Genomic DNA, 19,837 nt, shown 5'->3' with positions numbered 1-19,837 from the left:
TTGGATGTTGGCACCAGTAACGAGATCTAAAGGGGAACGCCCCTTTTTAGAAAGAAGTATCTAGAAAATCTGAAAGAACCTGTGAGGCCGTGCACTGGGTTTACATTCAGCACTGTGTCACTGTTTAGAGAAAACTTGCAGCTTCCAGGACTCATGAAGCAGAATTTTCACACTTTCTAGGTCTTTTGACCTAAAATGACAGCACATCTTTTTTTTCTGCTTAACAGCAAGTTGTCCCCCATTCTCTCCCCAGCTGCCAGGTGTCTCCATAACAGCACATGGCCACCATGATGGAAAAAAATAGATCTCTCATTGGTCATCAATCTAAAAACATGAGACACAAAGTTTTTGCGGCGCTCCCATGCAAAGCTGCTCAGACTTTGCTTTTCTTGTTTGCTCTAGAAGACGACTCTCTGGAAAAGCACTGTGGGAACCTCCCGCCTGTGGAAGAAGGAGACAGAAAAGTCAGCCTCATTATGGAGCTGTCCGGCCTGGTCTCCCTTCATGCGGACAGGATCAGTCATCTGGAGGACATCTTGGAGGAAAAAGACAGGAAGATTCAGCAGCTGGAAGCAGGGCAGGCCGCGCTCCCTCCCTCCTGAGAGCTGCAAGAGCCTCCAGAGTGGACAAGAAGCCCCGGTGTTTTCTCATGATGGCACCACTGTTGTGATCTCTAATGAGGATTACCAGTAAGAAAACAATAAAGGAACTTGTTAATGATCCTGGAGTTTCCTCATTTGCAAGCTCACCTTTGTGGGTTTGAATACATCTTTTAAAGTTTGCATAAGAAGCAAACAAGACAAAGAGGAGCTTTCAGAAGCACTAAACATTGCTTCTTTAGACAGCAGTAGACACATACCTCACATAGCTGTAGTGTGCTAAGTTTTTAGACATTTCTGGTAGCCTAGGGGAAGGAGGAACGCAAAACTGGATAGATGGTGAAAGAACTTAGCATCAACCTCTTCCCAGGTGTTTGTCACACTACACAGAACAAGTGGTACCTGTTCTTTTTCTGTGTGCAACTCTGCCATGAACAGAAAGCTGTCATGCAGGGGCAGCATCAGGCATGGAAGGAGGATTCCAAGAAGAAATCTCCACCAGCCAAGTAAATAGCCATGCAGTGCGTCCTTTCATGTCCTCCTGAGTTTACTTCTTATGGTGTGTATTTCATCAATGTTAGCAAGGGTGGAAATGAAATAAAACTAAAGCAGCAAAAGAAAAAAACAGAATAGATGAATCAGAGCTTAAGTCCTTTGGGAAAAGTGTCCTAGAACAGCATTCTCCCTGGGAAAAGACACAACACTGCTGGGTTTTCCCTCAGGAGACTAAGACCAAAACAAAATATGCTCTTGTGTTATGACTGTACCAAAGAGCTGTAAACAGCAAGAAATAATGGGCAGGAAGAGAGGAACACAGGCAGAGCAAAGCCACCCCTGTAATGAATGAAATAGCCAGAATCACATATTCCTCTCCCACCCATCCCCCTCTAGTCAATTCTTTCCCACCAAATTGGAGTCGCTGGATACTCAGTGTGACAAGGACTTTGGTTCTTCATGCCTCCATCCTGGTTCAGCACAACTTAAGGAAACAGTCCCGGTTCTCCATCAGCACACTGACAGAGCACCTCAGCTTGATTCAGGCAGTTCCGCAGCTACCCATCAGGCGTGACAATCAATGTTAGATCGCAAGGTTGGCTATCCAGGAATTCGCACGCCCATCTAAGTCTTCTAAAATGTAGGGTTAACTTTACTGAGAGTTGGTATGGGAAGAGACAAAGCAAATGAACTGGACAAATCCAAATTTACCTGGACTTATATAAATACTAATAGTGACAGACAGGGGAGACCCTCACCCACTAACCAGGGATGATCAACAAGCAGACTGCGTATTCCTGGCCTGTGATTCAAGACCCAAGAATATGCATTTTAGCAAATACATGTGGCATCCCTGATGAATGGATTCTAGGAATTACAAGTTAACACTGATGAGCCTAGGGTTTCAAGTAGACTTGTCCCACTTTTGCTCTCAGATTTCTGGGTTGTTCCCCAGAAAAACAGCTGCTCATGGCAAAATGGTGTGTGTCTTCTCCACTGTTTAAGTGTGACCTGATTAAGGCACTTGATAAAGTTTCCAAATCTGGATTTTTTTAGTATATGTCTAAAAAACAAAGAAGTAATTGAGTTTGGACTCAAATATGATGGACCCTTGGGGGGAAAAAAAAAAGGAAAAAGGATCCTACCAGCAGTTTCTATTTTTGTTCAGGGCTAGAATCTTCCAGTATTTTATATTTAATCTCAGTGATGCTGAAATGGCTGCAAGTAGGTACAGGTGGAGCTCAAAATCAGAAAAGACACCCAACTAAAAATCTGATCATGGGTGTGCACCTGCCCCAGGAGCTCAAAGTACTTTTTTGGGGAGTGGGGGGAGTTTATCTGAAAAAGAAATTTACTCTCCATCTTCAGTATCCAGTTATATTATTGGTTTCTCTTTCTCCCAACAGCCCCAAAGAGACCGCACTGGAGAAGAGTACGTTTTAACCAATGAACTGGAAAAGGTATGCCTTAAAGACCTCACTGAGATTTAACCAAAGTGGGGAGTGGGTCAAGAAGGAAACTCAGAAAGGCCAGCACACCACCATCTCACATCTTTGAGAACTCTCGGCCAGGTGGGCTGGCCAGGGTCCCCAAACGGAGAAGCAAAGTTTCAAAATAATTGGAAATGTCTAAAGCCTTGGACATAAGGCACTAAGCATAATGAGTGGGTACTTGGAGAGACAGTAGCTTCAGCAAAGAGTGGCAAGATGAGTTTTCACTGGTTTAATCAGCGACAAAGCCCTGTCTTTCTTTCACACCGGCCAGGAGTGCAATGAAGTGGCCACCCCAATCTATGAGCATGTGATTCATTCTACAAGCTGTTGGGAAGGGGCAGAGGTGGCACAAAAAGTCTCAGGGGTCTTACCCTCTTAACTTGGTCACTTCTGATGAAAAATATAATAATCATAAACCAATTGTCCATAGATGCCTTAAAAGCCATCAGAGTGAACAACCTGGGGTTTTGGTTTTGGGCCACCTTCTGGAATCTCCTTTCTGGTTTGACTAATGCTTTGTACAGAGTGAAGAGGTCCCTGTAGTGGAGTCTGTCCCTGGGCTGTGTTTGGCTCCTTCCACTAAGGCAGGCCCATCCTCATCTCCCTCCACGGTAAGCTGAAAGGTGACCTGTGAAAAGCAAGAAAGGAATTAGAGTGTTGCTTTGGAGTGTGGAATTACTTGGAATCTTTTACAAAATGGCTGCTGCATTGACTCCAAAGTAATTATAACATGTGTACATCCTAACTCGGTGTTAAACACACTGCCTTGTGTTCACATCCCCTTAAATGTTGTTCCCCGAAGTGCTAAGCCTCCAGTCCTGCTAGAATGTCTGGAAGGGCATTTTGGGAAGGGACTGAAAGATGTTTAAGGGGTGTAAGGTCAAGCATGGGGAGGCGGTGGCAAAAGAAGCAGCCTTCCAGATAACAATTTGCCTCCTTTAGTTCTGAGGTCAGCCTTGGGCAGATTGGCCCTAAATGGAGCAGGGATGAGAGAGAGGTATAGCAGGCAGGGTAGGCCTGGGGACTTTAAGTCCTTCCAGGAAAAGCAAAATCTTTGGCGTAGCAAAGTACTCCTTTCCAGTGTATTTCAGTTTATTATCCAAACCTTGCTTGTGTTTTCAGCCTAAGTGCTGGTATCAGCAACTACAGCACAGACTTGGCCTCCCGATCAATATGGAGCTGGATCTCTTGCTCACCTTTGCATCTTTCTGAGAGTGTTGGTCTTCAGCAGCTCTCAGACACTTTGGGTTCTGGCCCGTCAGCCTGATATGCTAGGCCATCACATGGCCAAGGGGCTCTGCCGGTTCTCCTCCTGAGCGCCTTCCAAGTTTCCCTCAAACATCACCAGTGTGCCCTCTTCCTACTTCCTGTATGCCTCTTCCGCAGCGTAGACTCTTCCTCCTCATCCAGTCTGCTTGGTGCCTGTAGCATCTGCTCTGATAGCCCCTTCTTTCCACTCTGTTATTCTTAGCGCCCCAAATCATCTCCTTGGTCTTTTCTGTTTCCCTGACCCCAGCAAGGAGATCTGCCCATTACTTCTGATAGTAGTGTGAACAGAGGTTTGGCATGTCCTTACTGTGTATTTCTGGATAAAAACTTTTAAGTCTTTTTCTTTAATTTGTGTGTGTGTGTGTGTGTGTGAAAGTGTAGAGTAAGGGTGGGTGGGAATACAGAAATTTCTCATTCATTGATTCATTCTCATATGTCCTCAAGAGCAAAGGCTGGGTTATAACCAAAGCCAAAGGGTCAGAAACTCATTCCAAGTCTCCCATGTGGGTGGGAAAAACCCAACCCCTTGAGCTATCACCTGCTGCCTCCCGGAACGCTCATTTGCAGAAAGCTGGAATTGGCAGCAGAGTTGGGCTCTCTGATAGGGAATGCATATCCAAGTGATATGTTAGCCACTACACCAAATGTCTGCCCCCTAAATATTTTTCTTTTGTTAAAACTGAACTTTCTTGGTCCCGCACGATAGCTCAGTGGCTAAGTCCTCACCTTGTAAGCACTGGGATCCAAGTTTGTGTCCTGGCTGCCCCACTTTCCATCCAGCTGTCTGGTTGTGGCCTGGAAAAGCAGTAGAGGATGCCCCAAATCCTTGAAACCCTGAATCCGTGTATGAGACAGAAGAAGCTCTTGGCCTCTGGCTTCAAATTAGCTCAGCTCTGGCCATTGTGGGTACTTAGGGAGTAAACCAGTGGATGAAAGATCTTTCTGTCTTTCCTTCTCTCAGTAAATCTACCTTTCCAATAAAAAAAAAATCTTTAAACAAGACTGAACCATTGTTAAGACTGTCATCTCCACAATTTTGATATGTGATAACTAAGTCTGTCCGCATCTCTTTGCCAAAGAGTGCCTTAGTCCCTTGGGATATTGAGGGTGAGAGAGCCAGAAGAGGATGAGAGAGAAAGAAAATTCTACCACATTCTAGACAGCAATGTCATTTTCCTGGCTAGTACTTGGGCCAGCCATGGCATGGAATCCGCCTAACAGTGGAGATAAAGGAACAGGAAGCGCAGGAGCTGCTATTAATAATTAATTGTTCCCTTCACCTTGCCGTCTCCACAGACCAGCCAGCATAAAAGCAAGCATCAAGAGTCACATTGCCCCGCCAAGCCGTCTTTCTAGGCAGCTGATCTTGACTCAGGTCTAGGTTACCTCCCAATCAGGACAAGCGACGTTGGGCCCACAGGTCAGTCACCTCGGGTGGAGACTCGTAGAGGTGTGTGGTGCAGGTCGGGAGCAGGTGTTGGCCCCTGAGGAGCTTCTGGGTGGATTACATTCTCAGCAGAAGCTTTTGGCTGCTTTCATGCCCTCAAAGTTTACTTCGAGTTTCTCCATTCCTCCAGGAACCTAAATCATAAGCTTGAAACATTTGGTTCTAACAAACAAACAAAAAATCAGTTTATGGCCCCCCCAATCCAAGCTGGAAGCTCAATTTCTTAGGAGAAGTTGGGTTGCTGAAACAGTCTGTCAGTGTTTAAAATTGCTGGTGGAACTATCAGAAGGTATTTGAAATGCTCATGATCCTTTTTCTTTTTTTTTTTTTTAAAGATTTATTTATTTTTATTACAAAGTCAGATATACAGAGAGGAGGAGAGACAGAGAGGAAGATCTTCCGTCTGATGATTCACTCCCTAAGTGAGCTGCAACGGCTGGTGCTGTGTCAATCTGAACCCAGGAACCAGGAACCTCTTCCAGGTCTCCCACGCGGGTGCAGGGTCCCAAAGCATTGGGCCGTCATTGACTGCTTTCCCAGGCCACAAGCAGGGAGCTGGATGGGAAGTGGAGCTGCCGGGATCAGAACCAACGCCCATATGGGATTCCAGGCATATTCAAGGCGAGGACTTTAGCTGCTAGGCCACCGTGCCGGGCCCCATGATCCTTTTCCTTAAAAAAAAAAAAAAGTAGCACATCATTGGGTGATAATTCTGATTCAAAAGTAAAAGGAAATCCGGGGAATAAACATTTATCAAATGATTAACATCATTCTCTAGCATTCCAAAATATGTACAGAAATACACACATAGCTTAACCCTCCGTTTCATTAGCTATTAATGTTTCTCAGAAAATTTAGTTTGTGATATGTCTAGCTAATGCAAGTAAGTGTTGATCTCAAAAATTTAGTTTCTTTATTTTATTAATACATTCCCAAGTACCCTTAGAGTGGCAGATTGAACCATTCACAGAAAAACAAGTCATTGGAGTGGCCCAATAAGGAGAAATGTTCTAGAATTCAGTTCAGTGAAAGCAAAGAAACAATAATCCTTTGTGACTAGATATGTTGGTTGGAAAAGAATGGATCCAACCAAATTTTCATAACCTACACTGCTGTCTGCTTCTCTGCATTATGATCAAATAAGGGATGTTTGCCTTAATGCAAATAGAGAAATTCTGATAAATTTTTCAGACTTGAGTCAAAATACTATTTATTGGCAGTTGTCAAGCATAGGAACTGCAGAAGCAAAACTGTTCCAGATTGTATAAGAAAATATTTTTTAAAAAATAACTTGGAAAATGAAATATTTGCAATTGTAAGGTCTGACTCTCAAAACTGTAAAAGCTTGAACTAAAAATAAACATGTAAATGATATTTAAAAAGTATCATAGTCTCTCCATGATCTCATTACAGAATGTTTTGTTAAGATTTCCCAGACATACGAGAGGTTTTCTGCTAATGGACAGGAAATAATCCTTTTAAAATAAAAGCACAAGGACACTGGGACAAAGTTCACAGCAAAAGACAGGACCGAGCATGAAGTTTCCCACACCTAATGAAATTAAGATCTTATGGTAAAACAAAACAAAAACAAAAACCAGTTCTTATTCCCAGCTTCCCAGAGAAATTGTTCCCAAAGCCAGACATTTAGACACTGTCAACAGCATGAACCCATAACATAAGGACATTTAATTGCCTATTTACATTTATACTTGTTTATTATTTATTTAGTGAAGAATGACGCTTAAGACTCAATTAAAATAATGCCTAATATTTCCAGTGTTAGATGGAAAAATCATAGGCAACGTCATTTAATAACCCTTGACTCCATTTTCCTAAATGTCATAAATACAAGTGTCCTTCCAAAAGTTAATGGGAAAATATAACTAAAAAAATAAGCTTATTTTGGTGCATAAAAGCTTGCAAACTGCACACAAGAGGTCTTCCCGTAGTTTGTAGGCAATGTGTGTTATGAAACAGCTGCATGTGGGTTTCAAAATCGTTTAAACCTAGTTTAATTTTATTTTCCCATGAGCTTGTTGCAGTCCCCTGATAAGCTTATCAACAGTTTATGAGTATTACCTGATGATGCCCGTTTCATTATCAGAATCATGATCTCGGCAATAGATGACAGCAGAATGGGAAAGAACAAGCCAAGGACCAACTCCTGCTCATAGATCCACACAAGGATAACAGTGAGTTACAGTTCCAAGGAAAAGGCGGATGGTACAATCTACAATCGTTAGCTTGTAATAAACAGGTGTGTTTTACTGCACATCTCCTGTTGAAATGACCTTGGTGTTGTCCTGATGAAGAAAGCACAGCCAGCTCTAGTGGATGCCCACTCAGTTGTTAGGGACTCGGTGAGTGTCAGCTGTGTATAAAACAGTGCAACTCAAAATTTCGTAGCTACTTACAGATCTTAACCAATGAGTCCTTAAGAGGAGGAGGATTTTGACTAAGTAGCTAGTCCCAAACTTACAGGCAGGAAGTACCCTGAGGAGGCCAGGATGCAATGCCTCGCTCACCACCCATGAGTAACACAATGATAATAGGAAAGTCTTCAACTTTTAAATTAAACAACATTAGTCTAATTAAAATCATTGAAAAAAACAAAATAAAAAACACAGGAAGTCCCAAAAGAAATTTACAAATACATTGGCCTGGGGCTAGCATTGTGATGGAGTGGGTTAAGCCCGTGCCTGTGATGCCAGCATCCCATATGGGCACCAGTTCAAGTCTCAGCCTCTCTCTCTCTCTCTCTCCCTCCCTCCCTTTCTCCCTCTCTCTCTGTCTTTCCCTTACTCTGCAGCCCTACCTTTCATACAAATAAGTAAATCTTTGAAAAAAGCAAAGCAAAAAAAAAATTACATTAAATGAAAGTAAAAATAAAAGTATCAAAACTTGTGAGCCTGATGCAATGGCTCAATGGGTGAATGCTCCCCTTGCAAGCACTGTATGGGCACCAGTTCATGTCCCAGTGCTCCACGCTTCCCATCCAGCTCCCTGCTAGTAGCCTGGGAGAACAGTGGAGGATGACCCAAGGCCTTGGGACCCTGCACCCATGTGGAAGAACCACAGGAGGCTCCTGACTCTTGGCTTCGAATCGGATCAGCTTCAGCTGCTGAGGCCATTTGGGCCATAGCCAGCAGATAGAAGATCTTTCTCTCTGTTTTTCTTCTCTGTAAATCTGATCTGCTTTTCCAGTAATTAAAAAAAAACTCGTGAGACAGAAATTTGTAGCCAAAATGCATGTATTAAAAGAGGAAAATTCCCAAGTCAGTAATGAAGCCTCCACCTGAAACCCTAGAAAAACAAGAGTGAAATAAAATAGAGAACAAACAGAAGGAATGAAATGAAGGTGCAAGCAGGAATTAGTAAAACTAAAAATTGAGAAACATTAGAGAAAGTCAATTAATTAAGGAAACTGTTCTTTTAAAAGGCATAATTGACAATATATTTGACACATCCCCCCTACCACACAAACAAGACATACAAAGGGAGAAAAAGTATGTGATTTGCTGTATTGGGGACTTTCAGGCTGGATATGAAAAATTAGTAAGATTTCAGAACTATTCTACAAACTTCAAGAATTTAGAAGAAATAGAGTAATTTCTCAAAGTATGTAAACTACCACAGCTCAATCAATAGTGAACTAGATCATTCAGATAGTCCCACAGATATGAAGGAGTCTGCAATTGGTAATTCCAAATCTCAGAAATGTCCCATGGTTTCCTCAGAAAATACTACTGAATTTCTGAATACTTAATGCCAAGTCTGTTAAATCTCTCTGGATTATAGAAGAGGGATGTGTTAGAGGTTTCTGGATAAATATGGCTAGACACACTGACATTATTGATAGGCATAGTCAGGCTACAGCTTGTGTCCAAAAGCAAGCCTGTTGAATTCCCTCCTCTTTGTGGGAAACTGGATGAGGATCACCCATAACATGGAGAGTACTGTTTTCCACTCACTTTCTTTGATTTCCCTGTTAATCTTATCTAGGATAGACTTGCACAGAAATCTCTACAACAAAGTTTGACTAAGTATATGAATGCAACATCCTAGCCAAGTTGTCACAGGAGGTTAACCATCTCAAGGCAGGGATGCCTTCCATTTCTTTTTGTAAAGCTACTATTAAACCCAGTATCAAAACCAAAGAAAACTAGGGCAGATATATGCCAGGGATGCAAGACTAGTGAAATAGCAAAGATTCAATCAAATGCTCTCTACCACATGGACAGAATAAAAAAGGAAAGTCATGCCCCTATCAACTGATGCAGAAGCACTTCTCACAGAACTCAATATCCATTCATGACCAAGAAACACTAATGCAAGGAAATGTGATTCTCTCTATTATGGAAAACGTCTTTTCTTCATGAAGGAATCCACAACAAAAGTTAGCAGGTCATCTTATACTCAGTGACAAGAGCCTGTTTTTCCCCCTAGGACTGGGAACAAGGCAAGGTGTCTACGTGTCATTAGTCTTACTTGACAGAATGCTGGGGGCTACACCCAGTGCAGCAGAGCAAGAAAAGAAAACAAGAGACGTGCAGACTGAAGAAGAAGCAATGGATTTGTCTCTATTGGAAGCTTTGTAAAAAAAAAAATACGAAACTTCAAGAACTACCACAACAATAACAGCAGCAGCAGCAACAACAAAAACTTCCTATATTAGGTGAGATTAGCTAGGGTCGCATGAGCCGATGCAAAGTTGAGGACAAAATGATTTCTCTCCCTGAAGCAGCAAAAGAGACACAAAATAGAAATGCCAAAAATAAGAATTAATTACCTTTTTCATCACTTTTCAAAAACTTCTTTAGCTGTAAGTCTGACAAAATATACACAGGATTGGTAAGATGAAGATTTCAAGATGCTAATGAAAAGAAACAAGAACGTTCTAGATAAATGAAGAGACATGTCGTGTTTATGGACTAGAAAGTTCTAGATAAATGAAGAGACATGTCGTGTTTATGGACTAGAAAACTCAAATAGTAAAGATGCCAACTCTCCCAAAATTGATATGCAAGTTTAACATTCCTATCAAATCCTAATGTGAATTATAGATAATATATAATATGTAGATGATCATTCTAAAATTTTGTGTAAGGCCAAATAACTAGAACAGTTAGAAAACTTGGAAACTCTTTGAAGTAATCAAGGAGAGAAATTTCCAGAATTAATTTTAGACACCAAATCGCAGATTAGGGAAACAGAAGCCTGATAATCAAAATAAGTATACCCCTAAAGCTCCCCCCACACACACACTCATGTATGTCATATTCAGAACTGGAAAGTAGAGGCAAAGCAAGAGTGAACACAGAGAAGCTAAATACATTATGTGCAAAGGAACAAAGGTAAGAATAACATGTGAATGTCCAAAACTCCACCAGCAAGAGAGTAGGGGGCAAGCATGACGTTAAAAGAAAAAAGCAGAATTGTGTCGCTCTGCAAAAATAAGGGATGAGTAAAGACTTTCTCGGAAAAGCTAAATTACAGAAATGGAGAACTGATTCATGGTTGCTAGGAGGATTGGCCAGGAAGGGAAGAAGGCAGAGTTATAAACAGGCAAGGTGAAGTTCCTTGTAGTGATGCTCTGTAGCTTCATGATGTCCTGGTTGTGGATGTGTGTAGTCTTGCAAGCTGCTATCAGGGGAGCTGGGTGGAGGGTGTGCACGATATCTCTCTTATTTCTGTATATGGGTCAGCACTGATCTGAGCTACAAAGCTGAGCAGGAAAAGTCCTTAGCCTGTGCAGGATCCTTTCTTCTTTGTGCGCACCGGGAGCTGGATGCTGATGTGTGATGAGAGGATGCGAGTGGGCAGCAGTGGGCAGCAGTTGCCCCCTTCATTGTCAGAGCCACAGTGGCTTCCTGCTCCAGGTGTGACTCATCCTACCTGGTCCAGGATAGGGACAAAGTGTAGGGCTTATTCCTATGGTGCCTGGAGGGGCTGCAAAATAGCATTCTGATAGTCTTCTGCTAACAGATGGCCCCAAGTCCTTGCTTGGTTCTATCCCATCATGTCTGTCACAGGACCCATGAGGCCTGAGTCTCTCTGGGGTGTGGGAAGCTTTCATATGCCTTGGTCCACAACTTCAAGTACATGACCGTGAGGACACTGAGTCTAGCCCCATGCTGCCTTGAGTCACTGTACTACCATTTTTCTTCTGCACCTGCTAGTTGCCCCACAGGTCACGGAGGACTCATTTCCCTGAAACTGTCCCATGGTCCAAACTGTGGCTGCACATTGCTTTCTCTTTTCCAGAACACACAACTCAGAAAGGGTTCTGTCTTACCTACTTTCCCCCATGACGAACCAAAGGAGAAACTGGTTCTACGAAGACACCTCTCAATGTGTCTGCCTTCCCACTGAGGATTGGACGTAAGACTCAAGACTCTACTATCTGTGTCGCTGAGATTTCACAGCTTCTTCCTTTCCCCTTGACAGTGTACAACTTCTAGCTAGCTAATCTGGAATGAAGGGCAGTATCTTCAGATGAACAAGTGAATATAAACAATTTTTTAAAGATTTATTTTATTTTTATTGCAAAGTCAGATATACAGAGAGGAGAAGAGACAAAGATCTTCTGTCCGATGATTCACTCCCCAAGTGAGCGCAACGGCCAGTGCTATGTCGATCAGAAGCCAGGAACCAGGAACTTCTTCCACGTCTCCCATGTGGGTGCAGAGTCCCAAGGCCTTGGGCTGTCCTCAACTGTTTTCCTCGGCCACAAGCAGGGAGCTGGATGGGAAGTGGAGCTGCCAGGATTAGAACCAGTGCCCATACAGGATCCCGGCATGTTCAAGGCAAGGACTTTAGCCGCTAGGCCATGTTGCTGTTCCCGAATATAAACAATTTAAGGAGCCTGACAAGAAGGACATAGGCTAGCACATGGTTGGAGGGGTTGGGGTGGTTACTTCCATAAAGATTTCTGTGTTCCCAAGATGACCCTTCCTCTGGTAGCATGCAGGCATCTGCTAGGCACCAGCTACTGATGGTGCTTGCACCTTAACTTTCAGTGGTAATACTATCAAAAATTTCAAGTCTCAAGAGTCCCTTTGGAAATATTTCTTTAAAAGGATGGAGGTGGCTATTGTAGTATAACAAGTTAAGCCTACACTTGCAGCACCAGCATCGCAAAGTGAATGCGTGTTTGGGTTCCAGCTGCTCTACTTCTGACCCAGCTCACTGCTGCCACATCTGAGAAAGGACTGGAAGATAACCCAAGTCCTCGGGCCCTGCCTTGCCTGTGGGAAATCCGGATCGAGTTTCAGGCTCTGAGCTTCAGCCTGGCCGGAGCCTCCAGCTGCAGCCACATGGGGAGTGAACCAACAGGTGCAAAGTTTCTGTCCCTCTGACTTTTAGATAAACAGATCTTTAAAAAGAAGCCAGAGAGGAAAGCCTTGGACAGAGATCCTGGGGGAAATGGAGCACCTGTAACTCCACGTGGTGCCTTTCTCTGTAATAATAAGGCTTCCCTTCACCCTTCCCCTGAGCAGTCCTCCAGCTTCTTGACTTCTTCCCCCAGACTCAGGGATCCGCAAAATGAGGCCTCTTTGTGATGCTCTCCCACTGTGCCACAAGGATCCTTTTTCAGAAACTGGGCAATATGTTTGTTTTGTCCTAACTAGCTGCTGACTAAGTCACCTTACATCCTGGTGCGTAGAGTGCTATAGATAATTAACATGAATTCCCTGTAAAAATCCAAGCCAATGTGCCCTTCGTCGGAGATTTCAAACACAAGAAAATCCTTTGTGCGAACAGGAAACTGATTTGCGTACTTACTGTTAACTAGACAAACAACTTGTAAGTGAATTGCATTTGTTCTCTTGGCAGCTTGGCTTGTATAAAGAGGCTTAACTGGAAGATTAAAAAAAAATTCTGTCTAAAAATACTGGGCTGTAAACCTGAACACCTGCCCAGAGTTCAAAGGACTGTGATCTTATTACGGGTTGTATAAGCATCCAGAAAGTTTTCCATGGAAAAATGGCTCGTAGTGACAAATCTGGACATTTTAGGCAAATCCTCCCAAGTTCAAGGTTTCTTGGGTTCTCACTTAGAGAAAGTAAGATTGAACTGCTTGCTGAAGAAAAGGCCAGTTCACCTGATTGTGTGGAGTGAACTGGAAACTTGCGAAGTCTTGTGGCTAAGGGGAGCTGATAACCTCTAAACAGTCTGGAAACTATAAAGCCACTTTGGGGTTGAAGACAGAAACTGATGTAAGATTTTGCTCACAGCAGCCTTGAGGGTTAGGAAAAACAAGGCTTCCTAGGCTATTCGGTGAGTATCCTTCCTTCTCTGCAAAGAGCGCAGGCTTGGAGCACTAGAAGGTGATAGGAAGCATAGCAGACATTTCAGAGAAGCAGCAGTTTGTGCAAGCCTCTGCCCAGGCTGAACCATTATGAGAAACTACCCACACAAATGAGCCTGTGAATGAAGCCAGGTGTGCAGTGGGTGTAGCAGGAGGAGGCACATTCACTCAGGCATTAGGATGACTGCTGTTTTTATTATGACCTGCACTTCTCACATTCATGACCTAATGCTGCCACAATGAATACTCCAGCTCTTAAAGGAGAGCTGGATTTATTATTATTTTTTTTTAACTCAAAGCAGGAAACTTTCTTACAGGTCTGTCCCTCTTCCCGAAGCCACTTCTGGGCACCAGGCCAAGCATTGCTCACTAGGCTCTTGTTCTTTTTTGATCTCATCCAACGCTTTTGCTTATGCTCTCACTTCTTTCCTCACTGCCCTTTCTCTTTTCTGCACCACCTGCCTGTTAGGTCATCAAGGCAGCCACCTTCCCCAGCTGCCTGCTTACAGGAGGTAAAGATCTGTGTGGGCCGATGGAATTCAGTGGTGAGACCCAGGGACCCCTAAAATCCCACAGGAAGTGAGACAGGACTACTCACTCCTGGAGCTTGAGTTGACTGCTTTCATGGATGGGATTTGAGAACTCCAGCTGTCTTGCATCTTTACTATATAGGGCACAAACAGGTGGATCACTGTGGGCTCCAGGCCAGGGAGCCCTGGCTGCCCACAATGGGAAATCACAGACAACCAGTGGGAGCCTCTCATTCTGGCTGGAAAAGGTGCCCACTCTCATGGTAAACGAGACCCTATTTCTTCCACTGAAAGTCTTATGTCTTCATAACTCACTTCCCAGGGAAGCATTCTTTATGTAAGCTCCAGTTCCTACGCCTCTTGGGCGCCTCTCCTGTGTTTTGGCAGAAGTTTCAAGCCAGCTAAACTCAGAAACACACTCATTCCCCAGTCTGTCTCTCAAGTTTCTCTTCTTTCCAAATACTCTTTCCACTTCCTGGTTAACTCACACATTTATAATTTTTCTAATTCCTGCTAAAATCCCCTTAAAATAGACTTGCTGGGGTTTAGCCCAGGCAGGTAGAAGCCTGAAGGCTGCTAGGCGTGTCACCTGTTGGAGGTGGCCTGGCATTTATTGGTGAAGAAGCTGCCTCCTGTGAGCGAGCAGCTTTCCAGGCAGCACCCTTGGTTTGCAACCCCCCCTTTCCCATTCTTGGTTTGGCCCCCCCTTTCCCACCCTTTTCCCTTTCTTGCTATTTCAGCCAGCAGCCAAGCACTCAAGTTCAAATCACTATTGTTCCACTCCTGGCTGTGTCTTCCAGGGCTGGAGAGGATTGGCGGGGGAGGAGGAGAGGCGCTGAGCTTTCTCTGGTGACTGAGCAGCACGCAGAGCACAGGCATCTTTTGCTGTCTTCCTTTTTGGATTTTCCCTGGGAGTCAGAGGCCACTTCCACCTAGACTGAACAAGACAAAGCTTTGCCACGTAACTCACAAAGAATGGAGGGCTGTTCCTTTGCCCTCCCTTTATAAGATTTCCTTTTCCTGCTGTAGCTGCTGGAATTAGGGCTTCACTGACTCCAGCAGTTGTTCCTGATTCATTTCTCATCTTCCTGTGACGCCCATAGCACTTGTGAAGGAGAAAGAGAGAAGGACTTACAAGTGAAAGAGAGACTGAATGGGTGTTTGCTGTATGAGTGAATGACCTCTACACAATGGGAACTTGAGAGTATGGATGCTGAGATGGGCAGCGCTGGACCCATAGATGTAACCCCTAACAAAGTACATGACTATATGGACTCACAAGCCACATTGGGCAGCAGATGATGTTGTTGCAAATGTTTTGTGTGCTGACCAGGAATACCCCTCAGCCATTAGGTTTCCCTACAATGCTCTCCAATGAGGTACCAGAGAGGTTCCATTGTCCAAGTGGAAGGAAGGCCAAATTGTCTTGTCTGTGACGTTGATCAGGTGTTTCCTGAATGCCATGTGTCCAAAGCTATTTTTACACAGACCCAGAAATCCTTTGTTGCTAGAGCAAAGAGTATAGATCAAAATCCCAGATACAAAATGATTTGGAAAACACTCAAAGTTGAGCACTGACAATAACAGTAGCTCTCTCCTGTGGTCCTAGAGAAAGCTACTCTAAGTGGGATCCTATGTGTTGTGTACTCAGCACATGGCCTAATTAACAATCAGCAAATGGTAATCATTGTTATTTTTAGCAACATGGTAAAACTGAGTTTTGAAATCTCTCAGAGAATGGAAATAAGATAACCACACATGGCTGTGCTTACAAATATGTGTCAGTGACAGGCATATTCTAATGTCCCGTAACTGTGAGCCATCTATCTTGGTAGAAATCCCCAGCAGTAGGACCTGATCTAGGGAAGTGGGCACCTTTGATTATGAGGGAGTGTGTAGCAGAAGGGGCTCGTAAAGGGGGTAAAGGGGTAAAATGGGACAGGAGGGAAATCCCAGCAAGCCTGGTGGTCTCAACTCTGTGGACTTCATCTCCCTCCACAACTTAAGTCATCCTGCAGAGTTGTTGCCCCTTGTGTTAAGAGGCCTGGCACTTGGTACCCCTTTATCCACCAGTGTTTTGCTGTGGGGTACATTCTCTTCCTCTCACATCAGCTATGGGACAAAATGGTTTCCCTCAATTGGAAACCATTCTTCAGAAAAGGGAAAATGTACTAACCAGCTCAGACTGCCAAAACAAAATGCCATGGGCAGGGCAGCTAAGACAACAGAAAGCTGTTGGCTCCTCATCCCCAGGTCAAGGTTCAGCACAGTAGGTTGCTGGTGAGGACCCACTTTCCGGCTTATGGATGGTTACCTGCCTGCTGTCCTCACATGGCAGAGAAATAAAAAGATTACACTCTCTCCTGCTCACTAGCTTGTCTCTTATTCTGGAGTAATAGTTCGATTAGATTAGTGCCCCATCCGTGTGACCTTCTAAAAATTCTATACTATAGTCACATGGAACGGTTAGCCCTATAACATATGAATTTGGGGCCAACGATCTGGAATCCACAACTTGAGCCATCTGGGACCCTTTGGCAGCAAGTGCTCACAGCAGCTGAGGCATGGGTACAAAGGCCAAGTGTGGCAGATTGTTTGCAAAAATGACATCAGTTATTCCATTCTTTGTATACGTTGGCCTTTCCATGTGATTTTTTATCATTCCTGGCTTTGCACATTATGTTGAGCAACCAGATGCACTGAAGGAGACCTTGTGCCACTTCTCAAGAGGTCCAGTAATCTTCCAGTTGCTCTCTTCGAACTTTGATGCCACCATATAAGCCTGATTGGCGTGTTGCATAATGATAGCCATCGCTCCAGCCACTAGCCAGCCAGCCAGGAACCAGACACGTGTCTATAGCAGCCAGCTCCCAGCCAGTCCACAAGCTGACCATAGCCTGTGAGTGATCTTAGCTAAGACATCCAACCCTGGTGATCAGCAGGACAATCTAGCTGGCTGATAGACTTGGCAGCAGTAATCCAAGTGTCTGTGTGAAGCCACAAAACTTGGAGCAGGGAGTATCCTGTTAAACAGAATGGGTAACTGGTATACCCACAAGGGACCCTGGACCAAAATAAAGAGTTAATGCCAATTATCATCAGATATGTGAAAGTATTAATACCTGCAATGATCCCTGGAACTGTTTTTCCTGGAGGATTTTATTTAAGGAGTAAATGGTTTTGTAACTTGTTAAGATCACAAAAAAACCTGATTTGTCATTCTTGGATATTCTTTTAAGCCAGTTTGGGGTCTGATATATACAATCTTCTACATACATATATAGATTCAAAATCATATTTAACGACATTAGTCTTATCTCTGTTGTTGATGAAATCCACATAAGGTATGTAAGTATCTCTCTATTTCTTATTTGTATCATGTGGCCAATAACCTGTTTGAATCAATTTCCTTGTGTGCAAGATGAAGGTACTAGTCTGGGCTAATAAGAAATGGGCCAGGTAGTCCAAATGCCATATCTATGTGAAAATGTAAAGAAAGCAAAAAATGTGATACCAACCCCAGGTGGCTTTGAGGAGGTCTTAACTTTATAATCTCCTTAGAAACATGTGGATCAAAAAATAACCAGGAGCCCTCATGGTCTTAAAGTCCTAAGACTTCCAGAGATAAGCATGAAGTGGATTTTGGAGAAACACTTTCCAAGATGGAGCCTTTGTGACTAGATTCATAAAAAGTGAGAGATAAAGTGGGAACCCAAGGTCCTCACCCAGAAGAGAAGATGGGCAGTGCTTACTGCAGCAACAGACTTGTTGGCGAGGCAGCACAGAGCACACTGGGCCAGAGGTCAGGTTCCTTCTGCCCTGGCTGAAGATATCTGTTCTCTGTTCTTCCACAGAGGCACCAATAAAAAACCAGAAGTCCTGGCGACATACTACAGTTCTAAATGGAATTTAACTTTCCAGTTCACACTGGCTGGCTGTATACAAAGATGGGAGGAGGAAAAGCCCACGAAAAGGACAGAAAACCGCATCTAATAGAAAAAAAATGTAATAATCCTTGGCAGAGTAGTAAATTTGCTAGTGATATCCTCCCAATTGAATTTCTAAAGAGGACATAATAATTTGGACCACGCTAAAGTGAAATTGTTGCTTCCAGAAGGAGTATTTCAGAGCATGCATGCCCAGCTGTGCCAGGAATGAAGCAGTGGGAAGTAGAGGAAAGAGGAAGGTGAGGCACTTGGTGACACGATTAACCACAGGGCATAAAAACATTAACCTCAGTGTCCTCCCCCCACCCCCAGAGCTCCCTCATCTAGGAGAGAGTGGGTGCTCCTTGGAGCTGAAGATTCCATGTTGGACTCCAGATGCCAGCTTTCCAAAGTAGTAGCTGGGGCAGAGGGCATTCCTGAGCAGCTGAGGCTGGAGAAGCAGAGCAGTGCCAGAGATGACCTGTGCCGACCATGCAGCTTGGGGTACTGCTGGCACTTGGCATGACTCTTGCATTTCCTCATCCAAAACTGGCCAGTCCAGGACTCCTGTCCTCACGACTTGGAACTGTGTTTCCTTGAGCAGCAGCTTTCATTTGGACGAGGACTCAGAGTTACAGTGAAGCTTAGACAACCAGAATGTTGAAATACTAAGGCAAACCAGCCACTAAGCTATCAAATACCAGCCATCATGACAAAGTCATGAAGCAACAAGGAGAAGAGTTAACCCCTGGGGAAATGATGGAAACACAGCAGAAGAGAGGAAACTAGCCAAGAATATTGACCCAGGAAATGAAATCAACCTGGAAAACAAGCATAGTTTCCAACAAGTGAGGAGAAGGGATGTTTGTGTAAATTGCAGTGTGAAAGGACCAAGGAACAGTCCAAAGCAAAACTCTGAGCATCGTTTACTCAGAACATTCCCCTCTGGCCAAATCTATATTGCAGAAGAGCCATAAAGCTGGAAGACAGGCTGGGAAATGGAGGGGGAACATAAGGAACACAAGGAAGAGAAGCAGAAGAAGAATTGCTAATCTAGTAGGAGTTCTGAAGAACAGAGAAGGCAAGGTGGGGAAATGATCCACATGACCACAGTCAGATCTGCAGGTCTCCAAAGGAAGTCACAAACGAAGGCCATGTGGGCTTGTATTCGGTGAGATTTTAGAACCCAACCGGAAAGAGAGTGTCCTAAAATACCTCACAGAGACAAAGGGTGTACACAGAGGAAATAGAAATTACCTGCAAGTTCAGTTGCTAGGAAACAAAGGAACAATATTGTCACCAATCTGAGGAAAGCTATTCTGAATGTAGACTTCTGCAATGTACCTTGCCAAAGTCTCCTCAAAAGACTCAAGCATTGCCTATCTTTGGGAGAGTGTATGCTCTCATCCTCACTCAGAAGAGAGGCTATTTCAAAAAATTCTTTCTGAAAGAATAGAAAGCTGTAATAATAAATACAGATGTCACATACTGAGAGTGAATACTACACTTAAGAGAACATAATTTCCCTGAAGCACCACAGATTATTGACAAAATTCAGTGATGAGGTGAGCATAAGTCACAGCAATGAAGATGGCACAGGAGCTGGCAGAAACCCAGACAGGCAGTTTGGAGATCTGGGTTAGATATGTATTAAGTTGGGCTTCATCTGCTGCCAAGATTATTTTTTGGGGATCCTCTTTGGTACCAGTTCAGACCAGTTTTTGTGTCAGATTGAAAACACCTATGCAGAAGGGGCAGGAGGCC

The 19,837-nt window shown here is 43.7% G+C and overlaps 1 protein-coding gene across 4 annotated transcripts in view; it reads left to right on the top strand.

Moving 5' to 3' along the window:
- The window catches only part of CCDC192 (coiled-coil domain containing 192), a 222,031-nt gene that overhangs the window by 168,468 nt on the left and 33,726 nt on the right, over positions 1 to 19,837 (top strand). For 2 of the 4 annotated variants that reach the window (XR_009247217.1, XR_009247215.1), the window contains 2 exons: positions 403 to 689; positions 2,501 to 2,554. Coding sequence is in view for 1 of the 4 variants with exons in the window: in XM_012927417.2 (XP_012782871.2) it covers positions 403 to 602 (200 nt within the window). In the remaining 3 variants the exon portion in view is untranslated. Of the gene's footprint in view, positions 1 to 402; positions 721 to 2,500; positions 2,555 to 19,837 lie in introns of those variants that run through there. The other 2 variants (XR_009247216.1, XM_012927417.2) reach the window with 2 other exon arrangements.

Source organism: Ochotona princeps, chromosome 19 (assembly GCF_030435755.1).
Source record: "Ochotona princeps isolate mOchPri1 chromosome 19, mOchPri1.hap1, whole genome shotgun sequence".
In the NCBI taxonomy this organism is placed as follows: domain Eukaryota; kingdom Metazoa; phylum Chordata; class Mammalia; order Lagomorpha; family Ochotonidae; genus Ochotona; species Ochotona princeps.
This window is presented reverse-complemented; position numbering and strand designations above follow the sequence as displayed.